The sequence below is a fragment of the Neodiprion pinetum genome, chromosome 6 (genome assembly GCF_021155775.2).
Source record: "Neodiprion pinetum isolate iyNeoPine1 chromosome 6, iyNeoPine1.2, whole genome shotgun sequence".
NCBI lineage: Eukaryota > Metazoa > Arthropoda > Insecta > Hymenoptera > Diprionidae > Neodiprion > Neodiprion pinetum.
In genome coordinates this window covers 8,050,557-8,074,814 of record NC_060237.1, presented here as the reverse complement: position 1 = coordinate 8,074,814, position 24,258 = coordinate 8,050,557, and the positions used below count along the sequence as shown (strand labels likewise).

Sequence of the window (24,258 nt, the reverse complement as noted above, 5' to 3'; positions counted from 1 at the left end):
AGATATTCTTGATTACGCCGACCTCAGGAGCGTATCGGGGAGTTGACAAACCCCAGGCCCTTAGAATTATTAATCAGTTAACGAGAATTGTTCGACCAATTAAAGGTTCTTTGTACCGTCACCGGCACTCAGTCATTGTGGATTCCATCAATTCCATCTGCGATGATTTATCTGTGAATTGGCGTCTGATTTTAGCGTAGCACGTGAACAAAGCAGTTAGGATCGGAAATTTTTTCAGACTCGAAGTAAGTCTTGAACACACAAGGCAAATATTTATTGGAAAAGTAAAGTTTTGAATAGAAATCTGCAAAAATAAAACGTATTTCATTTTCACGTAATCCGAAGAATTGTGAAAAATTAGTTTCCGCCGTCATTTTGACGCTGCCGTTCGTTGCTAGGTATGATTTTCACAGTGAACGCCGAATGGTCGTCATGACAACGCAGTTCTGGCACCAGTAGACAAATAATACTATGAATAAATGACAGAAAAATTGATAGAATATCGGAAACAGGTAACAAGTGAACATGTATTTTGAAGAATTTTCTCCCTCCGTCGTACCGCTATTCTAAGAAGTGAGCGTAGCGCGATACAGGAGGCTAGTAATGAGCCACAGAGTGAAGAGGAATATCATTTCTAGCAGGGTGGTGTCACTGGAAAGATCACTAGATCGGCATACTTCGGTGAGTACAGAAGCATACGCGATAGTTTGTAGTTCCAAAACAAGAGTTTCAGCAATATTACGCCTAATATATGGTGGAAGACGTGTTCATATTCGTAGTTGAAAAATACTCAAAAGTTTGGGAAATAAGACACGACCGTTTCGGAATTCGGTTAATGGACTTATACGATAAAATTGTTTAATTTTTCCAAGTGCGTATCGCGGTCAACCTGCCATGGTTGCTCGGAACGCGTCTTCTTTGCGCTGTGAAATATCGGAAAATATACCTAAAATGCGAGAACCCTGCTATAAGGAGCGGCATTTTATGGTAATTATAATAATATTCGGACACCGAGTGTCACGGACGATTCATATTATCGGATCAACTTCTGAAATTAAATCCACAATAAAGGGGTAAACGGGTATCGAGCAGGCACTCGGTTTGTCTGCGGCCATTAGGGCATGGTCGCCAGAGCCTCTTGTCAAATTGTCAAAATATTACAAATTTTACGTAAATTCAATAATTTATCACCATCCAGAGCTATCGCATGATTGTCACTATGCGAAGTTTCACTTTGAGTGTCACAAAGTGTCATATTAACTTATAAATTATTATCAATTTTCGGGGTTCCCCCTTTATAAAATGCAAGGTGTCTTATTTTCTTGTAAAGATGTAGCATGTAACATCCAACAATCTTGACCCTCCATCAGGATCGGTTTACTAGATCACATTGTTACAGTTTCAATCAGTATAACAGCATTTACATTACATGTGGTTATATCGAATGCTTCTAAGCCATGTGATAAACTGTTAGTATTCTTCTGTTTCCAATGAATTGTACAATGGTTTGTGAGAATTCATCACTGGTCACAACATCATTCATTCATTCACCTATCCGCTCCTTCAAATCATGACGAATCACTCTCTTACTCCCAGGAGCCTAATATATTCGACATGTATTTTACATGAGAAATGTTCTGTTTCTAGGTATGCTTTATAAATGAAATCAGATCACATTTTACCTTCATAAACTCCATTACTATTACTGTAAATGCATTCAACTATGAAAATAAATCAAATTTTACGCACCCTTATTACTGCCGTTAGCGGTGTTTAAACCTCTTCATATATACCGTGGACATGTAAATGCTACGTTAATTTTAACATCCTGTTAAATCGTGAGCTCTAGTCTTACCTCAAGTAACAAAATCTTGATTTTTGTGATCTTGTCAAAAGACTGTTTATGTTCTTTCTCCACACATAACTCGTTACAACACAGTACATCTTCAATAGAAAACAATTTTCCGCGTATGTAGAAAGCCTTCATTAAAATTTTTGTCATTTCTGTCAGACTTCAAAGTTGATCAAAGTGTTTGCAGCTTAGAAATTTTAGTTCAGCATTGAGCTGATGTGAGCTCATTCGTTATTCTGATTTCAGTGAGAGCAAGACCTGCAGAATGGTGGTGGATTCATTATCAGTTCAGGGCTCAGCAGGTGTAGCGAGAAAGCACGAGCGAAGATTGGGAGTAGGCGGAACTGTGGGGGCAAAAATGCAGCCCAATGGTGGAAGTGGTGGTGGTGGTAGCGGAGGTGGTATGACGCCCAAGGAGCTTTCTGACAACGATGATCTTGCAACGTCTCTAGTGCTCGATCCCTACTTAGGCTTCACAACGCACAAAATGAATATTAGGTATCAATTATTTGATTGCTGAATGATCGATTCAAGGAAATAAAACAACCAGAATGAAATTGAATTCTTTTGTGAATCCTTTGTTTATTCAACATCAAAGCAATTACAATCTTATTAATGCAAACTAACTTTTCTCGACGTAGGAGTGCACAGATTCACATTTCATAATTTTTGTTTTTTAATACTTTAGATACAGACCTCTGAAAGCTAATAAAGACGAACTGCGCAAGATTATCACAGAGTTCATTCAAACTCAAAATTATGAGAAAGCTTACAAAAAATTAATGGGGGGTGATTGGGGAGCAAGATTACCCCATACAAAATCTAAACAGCAGCAGATTAATCTAGAAAAACACGTAAGTATTAAAGAAAATATAAGTCACACCCGTCTATTGTATTCCAGGATGTGTCTGGTAATTATATATCAACTGACTGCTTGTATTTAATGAAATAATTATCAAAGCTTACAGATATGTGCATAGAAGGTGTAAGGCGAAATACGACTTGATTTTATTTGATCTTGCAAATATCGTTCGTTTTTTACGTTTGTTGGTTATATATTCTAATTTTTCTGATATAAATTGTACATTATTTGCAGATTTACCGATATTTAAGAGTATTTGACAAAAATTCAGGGTTCGCAATTGAGCCCTGTTACAGGTACTCACTAGAGGGACAGAAGGGTGCCAAAATATGTGCAACTCGTCGGTGGCCAAAACATGAAAAGATTTCATGCCTCGTAGGGTGTATAGCCGAACTTAGTGAAAAGGTTTTAATCTTTCCTTAATTACCCCAGTTTGATATTTAGTAATTACTGATAGATACTGTGAAATTTATTTCTATGCGTAAACATCGAGTCAATGTATTTGATATTCATCATTGATATTGCAAAGCGTTTCGTTTCAAAAAATAGAGGTTATTCAAATAATTTCAGGAAGAAGCGGCTTTATTGCATCCTGGCAAAAATGATTTCTCGGTAATGTTCAGCTGTAGAAAGAATTGTGCACAGCTTTGGCTGGGCCCTGCTGCATATATTAATCACGACTGTCGAGCAAATTGCAAGGTACAATCAACATTGATAATCCAATCAGCTTGGATTTTCGAAAATTTCATTCCTAGATATAGTTTCCTACAGTTTGAACATATGGTCGATTAAAGGTTGAAATAGTAGTTAAAATTCAATTTTTAATCATTTTGTTAGTTTGTCGCAACTGGGAGAGACACTGCCTGCGTCAAAGTCTTGCGTGATATAGAAGTGGGTGAAGAAATAACCTGTTTTTATGGTGAGGATTTTTTTGGTGATGGAAACTGTTACTGTGAATGCGAAACGTGCGAGAGACGTGGGACAGGTGCATTTGCCAGTCAAAAACCAGGCGAAGAGCTTTCATCTGGTAATTCATGCAAAAGTATTGAATTTTTATTGATATTGTAATAGGCTACATTTATACATATACATAAAACAGCAGATGCCATCACGAATTATTGGTAGTGCATGTTATATGGTGGCATATCTTGGTCGAATTTGATTACGTTTGTTTAGATTATTTATCTATTTGTGTAACATCTTCAATACAGTTAAATGGTAGATTCTTTACTCAGTTATTCAACTGTTGCAGGGTATCGCTTAAGAGAAACCGATAATCGTATAAATCGTACAAAACATCGACAACAGCCTCCATCTGGAAACAAGCAACAGCAAACTGAAAATTCTTTGGCAGATAAAAACGCCATGCTGGTTGCAAATTCCGCTGTAACACCCCTGTCTCTTAGTATGAAAGAATTGCGACGAAAAGGGTTGACCAAATATGACGCGGAGTTGTTGATTGCCCAGGGATGTCGGTTTTCGGACATTGCGCAACAGCCAGTAAACGTGAACAACAATGGTGAAAACCCACAGGTTCGACAACACTCTACCTCAAATCTTGTCAGCACCCGAAATCTCAGGAATAAACAACAGTCGATGGCGAGAACAGAAAGCAACAACAATAACAACAAAAACAGTCAAAGCCTCAGAGCTTCCAGGTATGCTTTTGTGAAATCTCGATTATATTCAGCTTTATCCATGTTAGTGAAATTGCATGGTAAGTAGTTGTATACATTTCTGTATAATCTGTAATATCTAATGATATGGGGCGACGGCTCTTAAAACTGATAAACAGGACACAATTTTAGTAAGAGGGGTAAGTATGATTTCTGAGAATACTGATAGTAGTAGGAGCTATTGGCCTGTAATTCACGGTATTTTGTATCCAACGATTGATAACCATTCTTAAAGACAATTAGCTTTTCGTATAATGAAATATCTCCATATTCGTAATCTTAAAAAATTGCGAAACTGACGAGTCGTTTATAATATTACTTGTATTTTCTAAATTACCCTATCAAATACAAAAGAATTAACAGATATATTTTGTGCAGTGTAGTTAGGCGATTGAGTAATGAACTATGCCTAGAAAGGCCATATTCAGAAGTTTGTATAGACTTAGCGAATACATTTTAATGCAACAGGAATATTTCGACAATATTGAAACAGTTTAATTAATAATTTTCGTATGTATTGAAGATCATGACTTTCAACTTTCCGCTACTCAAATTGGGTGAACAACATTATACGATAATTGGTTGTACTATCTCACCATTTTTGTTTGAGATTTGTAACTTGAAAATTTGCAATCGATGTTTCAAGTTTCGGTAATCATTATGTAAAGCTTTTTCTTTGTTTAATCAAGTTTTGAGTTGTCGAAATGTAATCTTGTGATATTCGTTTGCGGAATCGAACATTCGCGTATGCCTTACAGGCTTCAAAAGAGGACAGAGACGAAAAGAACCAGGGCCAGTGAGGATGACGGTTCGTCGAGGTCGAGCAGTTCTACAACAAATAGTCGAGACGAACATGAAATAAGTATGTGCAAGAATGAATCCGATCTAACACAAAATGAGAATGTCGAATTACTCTCAAGGCTGCAACCAAGTCATTCGAACAACGGTTTAAGAGCAGATATCTTCGATGAAAATTCCCACAGTATGGGGAGACTTCATACCAAGAATGGCGACGAAAATTCAGGAGCATCGAATGTTTTGAATAAAAATCTTCAAAACAGACTGTCTACTTTACACGCATATGAGACGTCAAAGTCTGCTCTTTCGTCGATGGATAATAATGACAAAGACGAATCTCGAGAGGTTGAAGCCTATGGCATTGATAATAAGAAAATATGTTTTGATGGTCAGCAAAAGTGTGGTAATTCTTTGGTTCCTTGTCTCTCGAACCTGAATTCCCTTCAGATAAATCAGCAGAAAGATGGAGCACTCAACAAAGGCCATACAAATTTTGATTATCAGATCGATGCTAACGGATCATCGAAGAATAATGAATTTCATAACTCAACTAGTGAAAAGCATGAATTTTCAGAGAAAGTCCGTGCATCTATTGAAAATAAAGATAATTTTTGTAAGGATATGCAGATGCAGCTTGACGAACAAGAAAACAAGGAGAGAGTTAAAAGGTTCATTGGAATGCAGATGCCTGAGAATGTCAGAGATGGTTTAATGGTACATGAAAATATGATGGAAGATACGAAGCACAACTATAAGATTAACGAAAATCAATCCCACACAATGGGCTTTCAGACAGCTTCCAATAACCAGCAAAATGAAAATTCCAGTGAAACTAGTCGGTCCAGTTCCGTATCTCGTGAAGTAAGTGAAACAAACAGTGAATCTGATAGAATAAGTCAGGTGAAGTATCATCTGCAAGAAGAAGAATTCAACATAATAAATACTGGCAATGAAAATTCTTTAGAAACCTATGAAAAATCGGAAAGCTCTGTCCAGGTACCATCGATTGCTGCTGAAAGTCATACAACTAGAAACGACGACCATCAAGATAGAGAAAACCGTAGAAATGACTCATCAGCTTTAAGGCAAAATGGAATTGTTTCAGAACAAAAATGTCACACCCTAAATCTACGACGTAATCATGAAAGTCTTTATGATACACGAAAGCAGAGGCACGATTCTCACGATATTTTTTCAAGGAAAGGTATCTTGGAAGACAATACGTATGATAAAGAGTTGATGACTGGAAAAAATAATCCGGATCAAAATTTCCCAAGAAAAGAAGATACCTTGGACAATTCGCACAGCATGAATCTCAGAAAATCTGAGGATCGGCGAAATATAACAATAAAAAGATTAACTCAGCAACGAGCCAAAAGCACTGACATCAGCTTGAGGTCTCGTAGGAATCACAAACGGCTCACTGAACCTTCCTTGGAATCTGGTGTCGAGGGTGACTCACCTGATAGTGGACAACAGACTGTTTCTACGTCAAGAGACAAAAGTAAAGGAGTCAGAACTAACGGAAGATTAACAAGGAGCCAGCGAAGGGGTCATCAACGAAATGACGCAACAGCGGTGGCAGCTGTAGCAGTTGCCGATGATGATTCAGGCATTCAGGGTGATATATACGAGTTTAACGAGAAGGAAAGCAACTTGGAAGACATTGAAATATCGGCGATTAGACGAGGCAGAAATAACGACAGACAATCGGTTAGTCCAGAATCTCGGTTGCAGTTGCCACAAGGCGGGGAAGCTTTTAGCCACCTGCAACCTCCTGCACTTATACCTGAGGAACCTTGGCCGCGCAGTGCAAATACGCAGCCGAATTCCAACAGCTGGGAAGGAAAAAGTAATTATTTGCAGGAGAATTCAAGGACTGGTGGAGCGGGTAATGAAAGGTGAGAAAGATCGAGCATTTTTAATCGAACAAAATCGAATATATTTTTTTTTTTTATGGTGGTTATTATTTCAAAACTGTATAAAGCAGCAAATCTGTCTATCGAATTGTGAGAAATGAACATTTGTGTTCTAATTTCCCTCAGAAACGGTAGCCTTGTTTTTTAATTTTTGACGTGATTGCTAAAAAATAAGCAGATGATAAATGGCTTTAGTTTTGAGTAAAGTTTTTGGTCTGCCTTGGAATTAGCAATGCCATATGAAATGAATCTTCGTAAGGAAATCTGAGTCGAGATTATTTTTCCGTCAACTTCAAACTGAATTCAACACTCTCATGAGAAGCTATTGAAGCAAAGTCGCAAGTTCTTTTTTATTCATTCAAACTTTTGATTTTCAAGTTACTACAGAACAAATGTCATGAATTACTCAGGCTGGATGTTATTATCTAAATGATTATAGGCTGGTGACAGAGGAGAACAAGAGCACAAAGAAGTCAATGTCGCTACCGGACTGTCAATGGTCTTTGAGTAGCAATCAAAACTGCCAAGTTTGTCCCGCGACTCCGGAAAGAACAGGAGGAAGGCTAAAGCTAACATTACGTATGAAGCGTTCTCCAGTATTGGATGATGTTATTGAGTCTGGTACAAGCCTCAGCGAAGACAGTTATGAACCGGAATACGAAGTTTTAAGAGTTGAGGGTGTGGAAGAGGGCAGGCGTCGTAAGAAACATAAAACAAGAGACCGGGAAAGGCGGCACAAGAAACGAGAAATAAATTTAAACCCACCACCACCTCCTATGAAACGATTACGTTTAATTTTTGGCAACGAGAGCCATACTATTGATCTACCACATTCTTAACGGATAGGTCTGGGCATATAAAAATAGTTGTAATATTATGATCAATTATTGACTATTATTATCATTATCATTATCATTATTCTTCACTTACAAAAAGAAGAAACATCTTTAAATAAAAGACTGTGTTTGACGAAGACAATTTAGGAACCGTTTGCCATTGCCCAACTTTCCTTTTCTACTACTATCAACCAAAGAATCTGCTTACTTTTTCCGTCAATTCAATTAGTTTCAGCAGTTGCGATCGATTTCATAAGCAAGATTTTGTGATAATTAACTACTTTATATTTGATGAAATGAATATTCTGGTGCTGTGTGGTATGCAATAATCAGGCTCGACAAATCGAGTGAGTATGCGGGTTTTTGGTGACTGTTCGCATTAGGAATACTAACATGTTGATGCATTTTCTCTTGAATCAAATTAGTCCAGTCCAGTCAAGTGTCCACGGCAGTCAGGATCCTATGACTTTCAAGCACAGATTTTTTATTTAAAGAAATGCCGGTGTTCATAAAATTCGTTATATTATAAATTCAAGGGATTTCAAAGGTGATTCTTGCATGTCTTACAGGCAAAAAGAAAAATTCAAGAAACAAAAAAAAAAAGGAGATAAAAACTTGCATTTTACCAATAGAAAAATTAATATGTGTTAATTATATAATGAATATAATCAATTGATTGAAAGTTTTTTCGGTATTTACATGTCATCAATATCTGCTTACTAATATCTTATCAAATCAAACCGGACTTGTAAGTATCCACACACTACGCGTTTATACTTATGATCAGTTTCTATTATAAAAAATAAGTAAGAGGAAAAAGCTCACAAAAATGAAAGAGCAATCTACGATTATAGATTTTTCTGGGCGCAAAACAAATTGGGTTCAATTCAAATGATGTATTGCCGAAGAATCCACGTTTTATGATTATATTTTCATGCCTGTGGTACGTACATATTACCTAAAGAGATCTTAAATTTAGTACGGTAACCGAGGAAAGTTGAAGATATTTCCTAGTCTGAATCTTGTTTTTTCTTCATCGCGATACATTGATGAATAAACTTTATTGTAAAAAAAAAGGTTTATTTATAAATATGTATTTTTTTCTTTTTTTTTACACTTCAGATTTTGATAATTAAAGATTTCTATACACATGTAACTGGTGTTTCATTCTGATTTATAAGTAACAAGATAGGTTATCCTATTAAATTTAGTCTGTACAGGTATATCATCTTTGGAGACTCTTGATTATTGTGATTAATATTAATGTCACTCAATATATTACCTATTGAGTCTGTGTTCATATAACTTATTGAAACTGTTGATGGGACTATGTTGAAATATGAATTGAAATGAGATGAAACAGAAATAATCGATGATGATGAACTTTCCATGCATCTTTTAACTACATGTAGAAATAGTTATTGAATTCGAAAAATCCATTTGTCTGTGTTTTAAGAATGGTACAGGACAAAAGTGAAGAAGTGTTGAAAAAAAAAAAATTGGCTCTGAATCTTAATCCCAGTCAAACAAAGACTATTCGTCATTTTTCCATAATCACTTGTTAAATCTCTTCGTGTACATTGTCTTTATAAAGTGACAAGTGAAGAGAATCCATACTTACTATGTATAATAAATAGCAATTAAACTATAAAATAATTGAAATAGCTAAATACCAGTTAGTAACTATTATTATTATTATTATTATTATTATTATTATTATTATTATTATTAATATTAATATTATTGTTATTGATTTATCAATTAATAATAATATGTGACATATTATCACAGAACAATTGTAAATAGATTTGAAGATATAGTAACAGTATTCTGTATTCTGTTTTCATACAGCGCCTCAACACACATCTAACGATCAGTTTTGACTAACTTTTTAATTCAGCAAAATTGAATGTTGAACGATATAGTAGCTACTGTGTAGAAACATCCGTTGAAAAAAAAAGTTACCTATTTAGTGCATGCATGATTTTATTCAGCAACCGAAATATGTTATTTCAAAATAAATGTTTAAGAAAAGAATTGATTGTAATCTTCGATTAATCCCATTCGATTTAAATTTTCCGAGTTTTCCTCTTCGCTTCGTTCTTTTGAACCAGTATTCTTGGGGAGGATGAGAAAATTTTGAATCAAATTAATTCATGGTGCAATTTAGAAACATTTTTCAACGGATATGTCATAACTTATCTCAAGAATTTACATATTGTACGCTTTTATAACCGGTATATAATACTAGGATTAACTGATTAGTGCCATTCATTCATCGTACTTGTTTTTGTAGGAATATGAAAACGAATATGTAAAATGAGGCACTTCTACTTGTTTATGTATTGCATAAAATATCAGTTCAACGTACCCCTAGAGAAAGCGGAGAATTTGTTGCGTATTATGAAAAATGATGTATTCAATAAGCAATTGAAACTGAATATTTGGAATACTAATATTTTCTCAGAGTTGTACCAAATGTTTCATCTTGTTCACAAATGATATTGAACTTATACTTTGCTTCAAGTATTCAACATAGCCGTATGCGATATAAATGTGTAAGATTCAAAGGGTTATAATCAGCTAAAATTTATGTGAATTCCTGGGATATTGAGTGTAACCAACTTTATATGAAGATACGTGAGAGCGAATTGAAGGAAAAAAATTTTGTTCAACTTTGACAGCATGTTAAGTAATATGATCAATGGATCAAAATTTAAAAAGTTTATTATAAGCTAACTGTATAGCTAAACTGCTTGACGCTTGTGTTGTGAGGTGTATAGACTTAGAAAATTTACTCAAAAACTTTTTTTTCGTTCTATTTCTCGGTAGCAAAACTGGCCGTAAAATTATTCACTGTTTATAATAAAATTTGTAAATCCATATAAAAAATACATTATACATATGCATAGGAAACAGTGAAATATGAATACGAATTAGGACTATCGTTGGATGACTATACCTATATTCTCTTTCATCTTGCATCATTATTTATTGATCTACATTTACATACATCTGAACACCCTATGTTTGTGTTTTTTCGACATATTTATATTTATACATACAAGTCAATTCAAATAGCGGCAATAGAAATTTGAAAATAATCATTCGTTCACAATGCTGTGTCATACCAATTAATAAGTTTTTGATAGAGCACGTACAATAGACTTCTGCCAAATGTCAATCATATACAATTATTTTAGCTACATAGGTCTTTAAATATTGTTTTATTCTTACGTCATAGTTTCTTGTGATTTTATCTTATATTAAAGACACTTTTTTTTGAACGTATCAAAATTGATTACTGTATTTCTTTTTTTCTGGTTTCTTTCTTTTTTTTTCTTGTGAAACTTGACGTGCAATTCCATACGTATTTATGGATAAGGCGAAATAAGTATGATCATATGATGTAGGGAGAAGGGGGCGAAGCAATGAATAACATGAAAAGTTAGGGTCTAACATTTATGTTCGTATTTTACTTGGCATGCGGCAGTCTTCTAGCAGCTTTGTATTATAACAATTGAATATACATATATATTCGATTAAAAGTATAATAATAATAATAGTAAACAATACTGTAAATTAAATTATAGATTTAAATATTATACTGGTATGAAGTAGGTTTGTTCTGGGAGTGTGTTCTTGTGACCTCTCTCTCTCAAAAAAAAAGATAAAAATTTGTGATATATAACCGTTCTTTATTTCAGTCTGATGATGTAATACAAATAATAATAATAATAATGGCCCATTTTGCCAAGGTCTCAAAAAAATAGTTGAATTCATAGGTGTAAGTTCAGAACATGTTGAAAAGAAGAAAGGAATGAAAAAAAAAAATAATTCCGAAAAGTTGAAAGACTAAGTAAACGAGAACTGTTTATTTCGATATTTCATAATGTTTAGAACGATAATTATTTTAATAAACATATAACTTTATTCAAGTCTTTATCTTGCAAATCGTTTTTCACTGTAAGTCTCTCTTGGATTTTACAGCATTCAGCTAACTTGTAATTGATAATGTATTAACGTCGTTACTTTATTTTACTACTACTACTACTACTACTACTACTATTATTATTATTATTATTATTATTATCATTATTATCATTACCATTATCCTGATTATCACTATTATTATTATTATTATTAATAATATCATTATTATCATTATTATTTTTTTGTACACATCGTCCATTTGTCATTTTCATCAAATTAAATGTAGATTTTGTTAGTAAAATTGTTGGAGAAGCCATGATGCATATTTCGCGTACCGTCCATCCCTAATTTTCCCTTATATTCGGCAACACGAGATGTTCTATGAAATATTCACATAAGGACAAAAATAAAACAAGTTATTTACAAATAAATCACATGAATGTATTTCTACAATCATATGTATTTTGTTGACAAGTCGTTGTCTATTCAGTAGAAATGATCAATGAACGGACAATGAAAAGTAAATTGTCAGGATTCATAAAAATCTAAGAAACGTTACTATGCTTGAATTGTGAAACATGTTGATCAGATTACGTACTTTCTAATGAACCGAGATCGAATTACAAAAATCAAACTCAGCTTTTCGGATTGAATCATATTTATGTCAAGGTAAAATTATTTTGCTTCAGTCTTATTTTAATTCAAAAATCTTGAATTTGTTAGCAGATTTCAGTTTAATTAAGCTGTACTCTGATTTATAAAGATTCCAAAAAATCTGCTCATGATAAATATGCAATTATTGTTATAGCATTGATGAACATTTTAACTTTTTTAGTAAAGGTGTAACAAATTTCTAACGAATTGTCCTGAATAGAATTATCATAAAAAAAACTGGGCTTTCTGTGGTCACGTGGAATATTTACATTCAGTTCAGAGTAACGATTTTGCGATTGCTGGATGTAATTTGGGATGCGTTTTATTTGCCACATTTTGAAGACAAAGGACATTAAACACTCATCTGATGAGTCAGTGAAATAAAACGCACGCTAAGTATCTGTGCTTATATAACGCCTGTGTTTTACAGTTACGAAATTTTCATTTTGTGGTAAGTTGTGAAGATTTTGAAAGTGAGTACAACAGGTCGAAACAGATAATCACCAGAGAGAAACCCTCGAACTCGAAAGTCGAAAGCGTGCGACGATCAGGCACGCGAAATTGTCGTGGGTGTCAAAATTAAAAATGGCATCGGCTATGGACATAGATGACGAGGAGATTGATTTACCAACTTCCAGCAGCAGCAAAGGAGAGAAGAAACGTTTCGAAGTGAAAAAGGTATTGATGAGAAACCGCAGTAACACTACTTGAAGTTCATAGTCAACCCACCTCGGTTCGAAACGACACAGACAATACTCTAACCTCCAATTAGCCATGTCATCGCACCATCAACACAAGCTTACTTGTTATTTGTCGTAATATAACGAATTTACGTATTTGTTCCAGTGGAATGCTGTTGCTCTATGGGCCTGGGGTAAGAAATTCAAAATAACCACTCTAAGTTATATCTGATTCCGTACCAAAATCCAACGAAGTTTGTCGTCACTCGTGTTACACATTTTGCAACAAGATATATTTCGTTTGCCACTGTATTAAAGATTCTTACTTACTAGAACGTGTTTCTTCTCAGTGTGATCGATAGAATCGATGGAAAAGTTGAATAAGTCAACAGGTAGACTCGGCGAAATGCTCTTACAAATTTCAAAGGTCAATCCAATCTTATGCGATGTTTTTTATGTTGATATTGAAGCTGAGCGATGTATTGACTCATTGTTTCTAAAGTATTTTAATTATCATCGACTCTTGCGATCATCGGTATTCCCAAAACATTATTTATACTTGATCCTCTGCGGTACCCCTGAGTCTTTTGAAGCACAACCTGAAGTTTCTCCTTGAATATCTCCGATATGCAAGAAGAGCTGGACCTGGCTCCAGTCCCTAAACAAAGTTATTGGTAGTGAGGACTTGAGAGCTAAGAGATGACTAAGTCCAGCAGTCTGTTGGTAAATAGTAATAAAGAGTACAAATCGATTGTGTGCCCTGAAAGACCCAGGAGTTTGACGGCATTAGTGGTTTGCAATAGTAAGGCAATTTTATTTGTTCCGTTTTGTTTTACTATTTTCAAATGTTTATCAATAATATAAAGGTTTCTTGAGTTCCTTATATAAATACGGCGTCATTTATGAACACATATTCCAAAATATAAGGTATGGCAGAGAGGAGCGCCGAGGAAGTACGTCATTATTCCAGAATTTTGATGAGGCTTTTGACGAAGAAGAGGACAGAAAAGAAGTTGAAGAGTTATTTCCGACAGTCAGGATGCCAATCAAGATTATCTCATTTTCGAATGTCTAAATAAATATACTTTTTTGAGCCGTGGAAAATGAAACTATTTTATCCCGAAAGGTCATCGTCTGAACTTTACAACCATACAGTATTTCTTCTTGATATTTATTTACTGCAGATATTCATGTTTTTTTAACGAATTCCAATTTTTTGCAAATGACTATGTGAATTCTGATTGTTATTGCAAAAGTTTTGATACATTTCATTGTAAAAACGATTAGAGCGTGCAGTAGAAACCCAGGGAAGTATCCATAGAGTTTTCCAGATTTTTAAAAAGACTGCAAGATGAAGAAATACAGGACAGGACATAAAAGATTCAGGGGCTCCGTGGAAGCAGTAACAAAAAAAAAAAAATTGGGTTCCGTGGAGGGTTAATTCCTACTCTCACGCTCTCTCCTTCTATGTGCAGATATCGTGGTCGACAACTGTGCAATTTGTCGAAATCACATCATGGATTTGTGCATCGAATGTCAGGCTAACCAAGCTTCCGCCACTAGCGAAGAATGCACAGTCGCCTGGGGGGTGTGTAACGTGAGTATTTGTCAAAAAATGTATCATATTCTCTTATCACTACGTCTGATTCTGTCTTACGATGCGATCATTCGTCCTAGTCAGCAATAACTTGAATAGCGACACCTCCAAAGCTTGCTCCATTTATAATCACCGGTAAAGAAATGTTATATAGTGTTTATAAGTTGACTTTCATCATTTTGTTCCTATTCCATCTTTTCTTATTTTAATTATGATTACACACATTATTGTTTTCATCATCATTACTCTGACTGTTGATATTAACTCTGTTTAATTTCCGTTGCGCAGCATGCATTCCATTTCCATTGCATCTCTCGTTGGTTGAAGACTCGCCAGGTGTGCCCGTTGGACAATCGTGAATGGGAATTTCAAAAGTGAGTATTGGACATGTACAGACTTAGTATATTGCTTGTTTGCTTCGTCTATATTGTCGTTTCTTTGTATCTTATGTTATTCTGTTTCATTTCTTTTACTTGCTTAACTCACATCAAAGATTTAAAAAAAAACTCATCTCTCTGACGTCTTGATATTCACGATTTTTGGGGCAGATATAAAATTGTTATACTCAGGGTATATTCCTACCGGTCTGTGAATTCAATTGGATACAATTTCAACTTTATACGAAATCAACGGCGAGGGAAAAAATCCGCATGATTGGGAAGTAAAAATTCTAACCAACGCCTGCTTGGCAGTTAAAAATTGTAATTGGAATTAGTGGTTCTAGATAACGATTAATTTCTCTATTCTCGGTTTCAAACACATTATTCTGAACAATTTTCAGAGATTATTCCCAGAACTGCAGTTCAAGTGAAAATAACCTGCTGCAATTAGATTGTCACTACATGACCGATGAAAGAAAAAAACTGATTTTTGGTTCACTGTACCTCGAAACTTTCATACTAAATTTAGGACATTCAGCTACCAATGTCCCATGTTCGATAAAAATCGGCATAATCCTATGTAAAACATGCATGATAATTTACGTATTGTATTGCCGTTAAAGAAAATGAGTTTAGCAGGAACTGAAAATGTCCGAAGATTTGGACCCTGACAGTTTGTAAATGTTAATTCACCGATTGTTTTACGAATTCTATATTCAACTAAATCTATGAATGACGGTATTTCTTTTCCCCACATCCCCGCATCCGCTTATGCGTCTTTGCATCCACTCAATCGTACTGTGCGTTTCATCGGGTGTGATAACTGCTGCCTTGCATCTTGACATCAGGGTTGTTACGATCTTTTTAAATGAAAGCAAAAAGTTTTTAGGGATTCTTATTCTTTAAATATATTTGAAATTCGATACCCTTGCAAAAAAGTATCCGGTATTATTAATTAGAGATACGCTTTACACAGAGCTAAATTCAATAATGTAACTCGCGATTGATGAATTATACGAACACGTACAACAAATTTTGTTAGATACGTTTTGTCCGTTCCGAATTTCACTTATGGTAATATAGTCTTGAGGTTATTTAGTATTATATTAGATTTTCTGACAACATCATTTGTTCTGTTATTATCCAATAACGAGAAATAATTTTTACACAAAAAAAAGAAAAGAATCAATATTGAACTTTGATTTTTTTAACAACCCTGAATTCACTTTTATTCATTTGTAAATTGTTTGTTTCTTTTCGCGTATTCAAGGTATGGCCACTAACCGGATGCTCACAGCTGACGCGAAGAACAGAACCCTCAAGAACTACGCGACCGACCCTGGTGTAATGAAAAAACAATTTCTACAAAATTATCAAAATCTGTTACGACTGCTTTCACGTCTCTTCTGAAAAAAAAGAAAAATATTATAATAATTCAGTAAGTATTCTCAGATATTGTCCAATATCGCACGTGGTATAAAGTTAACAAGTAATTAAAATTTCACTTGTAAGCAGGTTATTTCATTTCTTTGATGGACCGCTCTTACGTCATGCCTTAGCTGAAGTATTGCCATTCTCGACGAAGTTATTCAAGTTATTTGCTCTTCATACAAATACGTAACGATCGTGTTTCCAGATTTAAAGTCGTCGTGTCGCTATTTTGTAATTAATATAGGTATCAAAACTTGAATAAATTTAAATGACAAATCGTAAGTATACACATTCAGACTTATCTTATAGCTGAAATTAACATGAACGTATATTAATGCAAGCATTTCCCTCGTGTCATTTGAAAAGTTCATTGTAAGCTGTGTAGCTAAACTGCTCGAGGCTTTAGTTGTGAGGTGTATAGACTTGGAAAATTTACTCAAATACTTTTTTTCCTTCTGTTTCCTGGTAGCAAAACTGGCCGTAAAATTATTCACTATTCATAATAAAAATGGAGTTTCAGTCGGGTAGTAATCACCCAAGGGAACAATCGATTTTTATTCTTGTGTTACATATAGGACTTTATTTCCGACTCAACTCTGGCCGCAATATTTATTTGAAAATTGTGACGTTTAAATCAGGCTAATATTTTCCGTAAATGCGTTTTAGGGAAAAATATGCCACTTTCGTCCCGCTTTTGAGGTAAAAAAAGTTGACTTAATGGTTGATTCGGGAAGAAAATACGTTATACATTATATATATACATACAGTGAAATATGAATACAAATTAGGACTATCTATCATTGGATGACCATGCGTATCATCTTGTATCATTATCTACTGATCTACATTTACATATATCGGAACACCCTATGTTTGTGTTTTTCGACGTATTTATATTTACACATGGGAGTTAATTCAGATAGCGGCAATAGAAATTTGAAAATAATCGTTCGTTCACAATGCTGTGTCATACCAATTAATAAGTTTTTGATAGAGCACGTACAATAGACTTCTGCCAAATGTCAATCATATACAATTATTTTAGCTACATAGGTCTTTAAATATTGTTTTATTCTTACGTCATAGTTTCTTGTGATTTTATCTTATATTAAAGACACTTTTTTTTGAACGTATCAAAATTGATTACTGTTTTTCTTTTTTTCTCGTTTCTTTCTTTTTTTTTTCTTGTGAAACTTGACGTGCAATTCCATACGTATTTATGGATAAGGCGAAATAAGTATGATCATATGATGTAGGGAGAAGGGGGTGAAGCAATGAATAACATAAAAAGTTAGGGTCTAACATTTATGTTCGTATTTTACTTGGCATGCGGCAGTCTTCTAGCAGCTTTGTATTATAACAATTGAATATACATATATATTCGATTAAAAGTATAATAATAATAATAGTAAACAATACTGTAAATTAAATTATAGATTTAAATATTATACTGGTATGAAGTAGGTTTGTTCTGGGAGTGTGTTCTTGTGACCTCTCTCTCTCAAAAAAAAAAGATAAAAATTTGTGATATATAACCGTTCTTTATTTCAGTCTGATGATGTTATACAAATAATAATAATAATAATGGCCCATTTTGCCAGGGTCTCAAAAAATAGTTATATTCTTAGATGTAAGTTCAGAGCATGATGAGAAGAAGAAAGAAATGAAAAAAAAATCAAAAGACTTGAATGATTAATGTAAAAAAGAACCGTTTATTTCTATACTTGATAATGTTAAGAAGGATATTTATTTTAATAAACATATAACTTTATCTAAGTCTTTATCTTGCAAATCTTGTTTCACTGTAAGTCTCTCTTGGCTTTTACAGCATTTAGCTAACTTATAACTGATAATGTATTAATGTTGTTATTATATTTTACTACTACTACTATTGGTACTATTATTATCATTATTATCATTACCACTATCATCATCATCATCGTTATTATCATTATTATTATTATTTTGTACGTATCGTCCATTTGTCATTTTCATCAAATTAAATGTAGATTTTGTTAGTAAAATTGTTGGAGAAGCCATGATGCATATTTCGCGTACCGTCCATCCCTAATTTTCCCTTATATTCGGCAACACGAGATGTTCTATGAAATATTCACATAAGGACAAGAATAAAACAAGTTATTTACAAATAAATCACGTGAATGTATTTTTACAATCATATGTATTTTGTTGACAAGTCGTTGTCTATTCAGTAGAAATGATCAATGAACGGACAATGAAAAGTAAACTGTCAGGATTCATAAAAATCTAAGAAATGTTACTGTGTTTGAATTGTAAAACATTTGATCAAACTACTTACTTTCTAATAAACCGAGATCGAATTTCAAAAATGAAACTTTCAACTTTTCGGATTGAATCGGATTCAGGTCAAGGTAAAATTATTTTGCTTCAGTCTTATTTTAATTCAAAAATCTTGAATTTGTTAGCAGATTTCAGTTTGATTAAGCTGTACTTTGATTTATAAGGATTCCAAAAAATCTGCTCATGATAAATATGCAAATATTGTTATAGCATCTAATAAACATTTCAGCTTTTGTAGTAAATGTATAACAAATTTCTAACGAACAGTCCTGAATAGAGTTGTCATAATAACAAAAACCGGGCGTTTTGTGGTCACGTGGAATGTTTACATTTAGTTCAAAGTAACGATTTTGCGATTGCTGGATGTAATATGGGATGCGTTTTATTTGCCGCACTTTGAAGACAAAGGACATTAAACACTCATCTGATTAGTCAGCTTTTTCTAAACCTTCCCTCACGGAAAAAAACCCCAATTGGGTGTAAATTCGTACCCCTAACTCAAAGATAATGCTTATTTCCCATAAGAAAAAGTTAGGGGTACGAACTTACACCCAATTTGGGTTTTTTTTTCGATAGTTGGAAAATAAAACGTACGCTAAGTATCTGTGCCTATATAACGCTTATGTTGTAAAGTTACAAAGTTTTCATTTTGTGGTACTTAAGTTGTGAAGATTTTGAAAGTGAGTACGACAGATCGACACAGATAAACACACACTCGAACTCGAAAGTCGAACGCGTGCGACGATCAGGGACGTGAAATTGTCGTGAGTGCCAAATTATTCATTGCTACTCTAGTCCTCTGTGATTTGTCGCCAAATCGAAAGTCGAAGGGATCAAAATTAAGAATGGCGTCGGCTATGGACACCGACGAAGAGATTGAAATACCAATTGCTTCTCGGGGAAAAGGACCGAAGAAACGTTTCGAAGTGAAAAAGGTATTGATGAGAAACCGCAGTAACACTACTTGAAGTTCACAGTCAACCCACCTCGGTTCGAAACGACACAGACAATACTCTAACCTCTAATTAGCTATGTCATCGCACCGTCAACACTAGCTTACTTGTTATTTGTCGTAATATAACGAATTTACGTATTTGTTTCAGTGGAATGCTGTTGCTCTATGGGCCTGGGGTAAGAAATTCAAAATAACCACTCTAAGTTATATCTGATTCCGTACCAAAATCTAACGAAGTTTTTCGTCACTCGTGTTACACATTTTGCGACAAGATATATTTCGTTTGCCACTGTATTAAAGATTCTTATTTACTAGAACGTGTTTCTTCTCAGTGTGATCGATAGAATCGATGGAAAAGTTGAATAAGTCGACGGGTAGACTCGGCGAAATGCTTTTACAAATTTCAAAGGTCAATCCAATCTTATGCGATGTTTTTTATGTTGATATTGAAGCTGAGCGATGTATTGACTCATTGTTTCTAAAGTATTTTAATTATCATCGACTCTTGCGATCATCGGTATTCCCAAAACATTATTTATACTTGACCCTCTGCGTTACCCCTGAGTCGTTTGAAGCACAACCTGAATTTTCTCCTTAAATATCTCCGATATGCAAGAAGAGCTGGACCTGGCTCCAGTCCCTAAACAAAGTTATTGGTAGTGAGGACTTGAGAGCTAAGAGATGACTAAGTCCAGCAGTCTGTTGGTAAATAGTAATAAAGAGTACAAATCGATTGTGTGCCCTGAAAGACCCAGGAGTTTGACGGCATTAGTGGTTTGCAATAGTAAGTCAATTTTATTTGTTCCGTTTTGTTTTACTATTTTCAAATGTTTATCAATAATATAAAGGTTTCTTGAGTTCCTTATACAAATACGGCGTCATTTATGAACACATATTCCAAAATATAAGGTATGGAAGAGAAGAGCGCCGAGGAAGTACGTCATTATTCCAGAATTTTGATGAGGCTTTTGACGAAGAAGAGGATGGAAAAGAAGTTGAAGAGTTATTTCCGACAGTCAGGATGCCAATCAAGATTATCTCATTTTCGAATGTCTAAATAAATATACTTTTTTGAGCCGTGGAAATTGAAACTATTTTATCCCGAAAGGTCATCGTCTGAACTTTACAACCATACAGTATTTCTTCTTGATATTTATTTACTGCAGATATTCATTTTTTTTAACGAATTCCAATTTTTTGCAAATGACTATGTGAATTCTGATTATTATTGCAAAAGTATTGATACATTTCATTGTAAAAACGATTGGAGCGTGCAGTAGAGACCCAGGGAAGTATCCATAGAGCTTTCCAGATTTTTAAAAAGACTGCAAGATGAAGAAATACAGGACAGGACATAAAAGATTCAGGGGCTCCGCGGAAGCAGTAACAAAAAAAAAAAAAAAAATTGGGTTCCGTGGAGGGTTAATTCCTACTCTCACGCTCTCTCCTTCTTTGTGCAGATATCGTGGTCGACAACTGTGCAATTTGTCGAAATCACATCATGGATTTGTGCATCGAATGTCAGGCTAACCAAGCTTCCGCTACTAGCGAAGAATGCACAGTCGCCTGGGGGGTGTGTAACGTGAGTATTTGTCAAAAAATGTATCATATTCTCTTATCACTACGTCTGATTCTGTCTTACGATGCGATCATTCGTCCTAGTCAGCAATAACTTGAAAAGCGACACCTCCAAAGCTTGCTCCATTTATAATCACCGGTAAAGAAATGTGATATAGTGTTTATAAGTTGACTTTCATCATTTTGTTCCTATTCCATCTTTTCTTATTTTAATTATGATTACACACATTATTGTTTTCATCATCATTACTCTGACTGTTGATATTAACTCTGTTTAATTTCCGTTGCGCAGCATGCATTCCATTTCCATTGCATCTCTCGTTGGTTGAAGACTCGCCAGGTGTGCCCGTTGGACAATCGTGAATGGGAATTTCAAAAGTGAGTATTGGACATGTACAGACTTAGTATATTGCTTGTTTGCTTCGTCTATATTGTCGTTTTTTTGTATCTTATGTTATTCTGTTTCATTTCTTTCACTTGCTTAACTCACATCAAAGAATTAAAAAAAACTCATCTCTCTGACGTTTTGATCTTCACGATTTTTGGGGCAGATATAAAATTGTTATACTCAGGGTATATTTCTACCAGTCTGTGAATTCAATTTGATACAATTTCAACTTTATACGAAATCAACGGCGAGGGAACAAATCTGCATGATTGGGAAGTAAAAATTCTAACCAACGCCTGCTTGGCAGTTAAAAATTGTAATTGGAATTAGTGGTTCTAGATAACGATTAATTCCTCTATTCTCGGTTTCAAACACAATATTCTCAACAATTTTCAGAGATTTTTCCCAGAACTGCAGTTCAAGTAAAAATAACCTGCTGTAATTAGATTGTCACTACATGACCGATGAAAGAAAAAAACTGATTTTCGGTTCACTGTACCTCGAAACTCTCATACTAAATTTAGGACATTCAGCTACCAATGTCCCATGTTCGATAAAAATCGGCATAATCCTATGTAAAACATGCATGATAATTTACGTATTATATTGCCGTTAAAGAAAATGAGTTTAGCAGGAACTGAAAATGTCCGAAGATTTGGACCCTGACAGTTTGTAAATGTTAATTCACCGATTGTTTTACGAATTCTATATTCAACTGAATCTATGAATAACGGTACTACTTTTCCTTACATCCCCGCATCCGCTTATGCGTCTTTGCATCCGCTCCATCTTACTGTGCGTTTCATCGGGTGTGATAACTGCTGCCTTGCATCCTGACATCAGGGTTGTTACGATCTTTTTAGATGAAAGCAAAAAGTTATTAGGGATTCTTATTCTTTAAAATATATTTGAAATTTGATACAATTGCACAAAAGTATCCGGTATTATTAATTAGAGATACACTTTACTCAGAGCTAAATTCAATAATGTGACTCGCGATTGATGAATTATTCGAACACGTACAACAAATTTTGTTCGATACGTTTTGTCTGTTTCGAATTTCATTCATGGTAATATAGTCTTGAGGTAATTCAGTATTATATTATATTTTCCGGCAAGGTAATTTGTTCTGTTTTTTCCAATAACGGGAAATGATTTTTACACAGAAAAAAAAAGAATCAATACAGAACTCTGATTTTTGTAACAACCCTGAATTCACTTTTATCGATTTGTAAGTTGTTTGTTTCTTTTCGCGTATTCAAGGTATGGCCACTAACCGGATGCTCGCAGTCGACGCGAACAACAGAACCTTCAAGAACTACGCGACCGACCCTGGTGTAATGAAAAAACAATTTCTACAAAATTATCAAAATCTGTTACGACTGCTTTCACGTTTCTTCTGAAACAAAAGAAAAACATAATAGTAAATTATTAATCATTCTTAAGTATCGTCTAATATCGTACGTGGTATAAAGTTAACAAGTAATTAACATTTCACTTGCAAGCAAGTTATTTTATTTCGTTGCTGGACCGCTATTTCGTCACGCTTCAGCTGAAGTATTGCCACTCTCGACGAAGTTATTTAAATTATCTCCTCTTCTTTATACGTATACGTAACGATCGTGTTTCTAGATTTAAAGTCGTCGTTTCGCTATTTTGTAATTAATATAGGTATCAAAGCTTGAATAAATTAAAATGATAAATCGTAAGTATACACATTTAGCCTTATCTTATAGCTGAAATTAACATGAACGTATATTAATGCAAGCATTTCCCTCCTGTAATTTCGTTATTTTATTACACAGGAAAGCTACGTGTGCTAGGTATTGTAATAAGTCGTTTAATAACGACAATGAACGTGTGAATTTAGATTAGCAAGATTCTTGGGAGTTTATCTTTGAAAATCCAATTTGTCCTACTAATAATGGAATAATCGTTAATCTTCGTCTTGTTTTGTTTCGTTTAACCGTACAGCGAAGCAACGGCAGTGAAATTGAAAATGATTTACATGCGAATCCGACCTCTTCTCCATTTCGCCCAGAGGGGAGTATTTTTTTTCTCTATCCTCTGGATGTAGCCTCGTACATACGAAAGAAGGAAATGTAGGGGCGAATGGGGACTTTAGTAAGGGCTCCTTGACTCTTCATAAATGCCAGTTGCTCTCTAAGGATCTAATTTTCGCTCTATGCTAGGATTAGAAGCCAGTCGTCGCGATTTCAACTCACCGCCGGTAAAAGAATTGTCGCGCATCTTTTCTCCGTCTATTCAAGACCAGAAAATCGGGAAACTCTCGTTTTGATTTTACTGAAAAGTTCGGAAACGTCAAGGGAGGAAAAAAATTATATATTTCAAAAATCTTTCCGTCCGAAGCGAGTACAATGATTCAACATACAATCG

At 34.4% G+C, this 24,258-nt stretch overlaps 3 protein-coding genes and 2 long non-coding RNA genes across 11 annotated transcripts; 4 read left to right on the top strand and 1 right to left on the bottom strand.

The window, feature by feature from the left end:
* The first annotated feature begins 552 nt into the window (after nt 1–552).
* On the top strand, nt 553–12,307 carry Hmt4-20 (Histone methyltransferase 4-20). 5 transcript variants are annotated; one of them, XM_046630417.2, is made up of 9 exons: nt 553–681; nt 2,099–2,350; nt 2,541–2,706; nt 2,949–3,119; nt 3,285–3,413; nt 3,552–3,756; nt 3,967–4,372; nt 5,149–7,089; nt 7,547–12,307. In XM_046630417.2, exons 2-9 carry the CDS (start codon nt 2,118–2,120, stop codon nt 7,944–7,946), a joined length of 3,651 nt encoding a protein of 1,216 aa, XP_046486373.1. In that variant the 5' UTR covers nt 553–681; nt 2,099–2,117; the 3' UTR covers nt 7,947–12,307. The 5 variants fall into 5 exon arrangements, with proteins under 5 accessions (XP_046486373.1, XP_046486375.1, XP_046486371.1 ...); XM_046630419.2 differs by lacking the exon at nt 553–681 and adding an exon at nt 694–987 and having other exon boundaries at nt 3,552–3,741; XM_046630415.2 differs by lacking the exon at nt 553–681 and adding an exon at nt 694–987.
* LOC138191206 (uncharacterized) lies at nt 11,707–13,253 on the bottom strand. The gene is made up of 2 exons (XR_011177549.1): nt 12,800–13,253; nt 11,707–12,255 (listed from the first exon to the last, which is right to left on the bottom strand). It is a non-coding gene; the product is annotated as an uncharacterized lncRNA (long non-coding RNA).
* LOC124220941 (RING-box protein 1A) lies at nt 13,051–18,255 on the top strand. Of its 3 annotated transcripts, none has more exons than XR_006883696.2 (6): nt 13,051–13,208; nt 13,377–13,404; nt 14,686–14,807; nt 15,096–15,181; nt 16,458–16,625; nt 16,703–18,255. XR_006883696.2 is itself a non-coding variant. In XM_046630420.2 (5 exons), the coding sequence occupies exons 1-5, from the start codon at nt 13,116–13,118 to the stop codon at nt 16,468–16,470; spliced, it is 342 nt and encodes a 113-aa protein (XP_046486376.1). In that variant the 5' UTR covers nt 13,051–13,115; the 3' UTR covers nt 16,471–18,255. The 3 variants fall into 3 exon arrangements, 1 of the variants encoding a protein (XP_046486376.1); XR_006883697.2 differs by having other exon boundaries at nt 16,700–18,255; XM_046630420.2 differs by having other exon boundaries at nt 16,458–18,255.
* Nucleotides 18,256–19,687: 1,432 nt separating this feature from the next.
* Nucleotides 19,688–23,575, top strand: LOC124221539 (E3 ubiquitin-protein ligase RBX1-like). Its single transcript, XM_046631653.2, has 5 exons — nt 19,688–19,875; nt 20,044–20,071; nt 21,356–21,477; nt 21,766–21,851; nt 23,125–23,575. The coding sequence occupies exons 1-5, from the start codon at nt 19,786–19,788 to the stop codon at nt 23,135–23,137; spliced, it is 339 nt and encodes a 112-aa protein (XP_046487609.1). The 5' UTR covers nt 19,688–19,785; the 3' UTR covers nt 23,138–23,575.
* LOC138191205 (uncharacterized) lies at nt 20,078–20,980 on the top strand. Its single transcript, XR_011177548.1, has 2 exons — nt 20,078–20,679; nt 20,805–20,980. It is a non-coding gene; the product is annotated as an uncharacterized lncRNA (long non-coding RNA).
* Nucleotides 23,576–24,258: the final 683 nt, after the last annotated feature.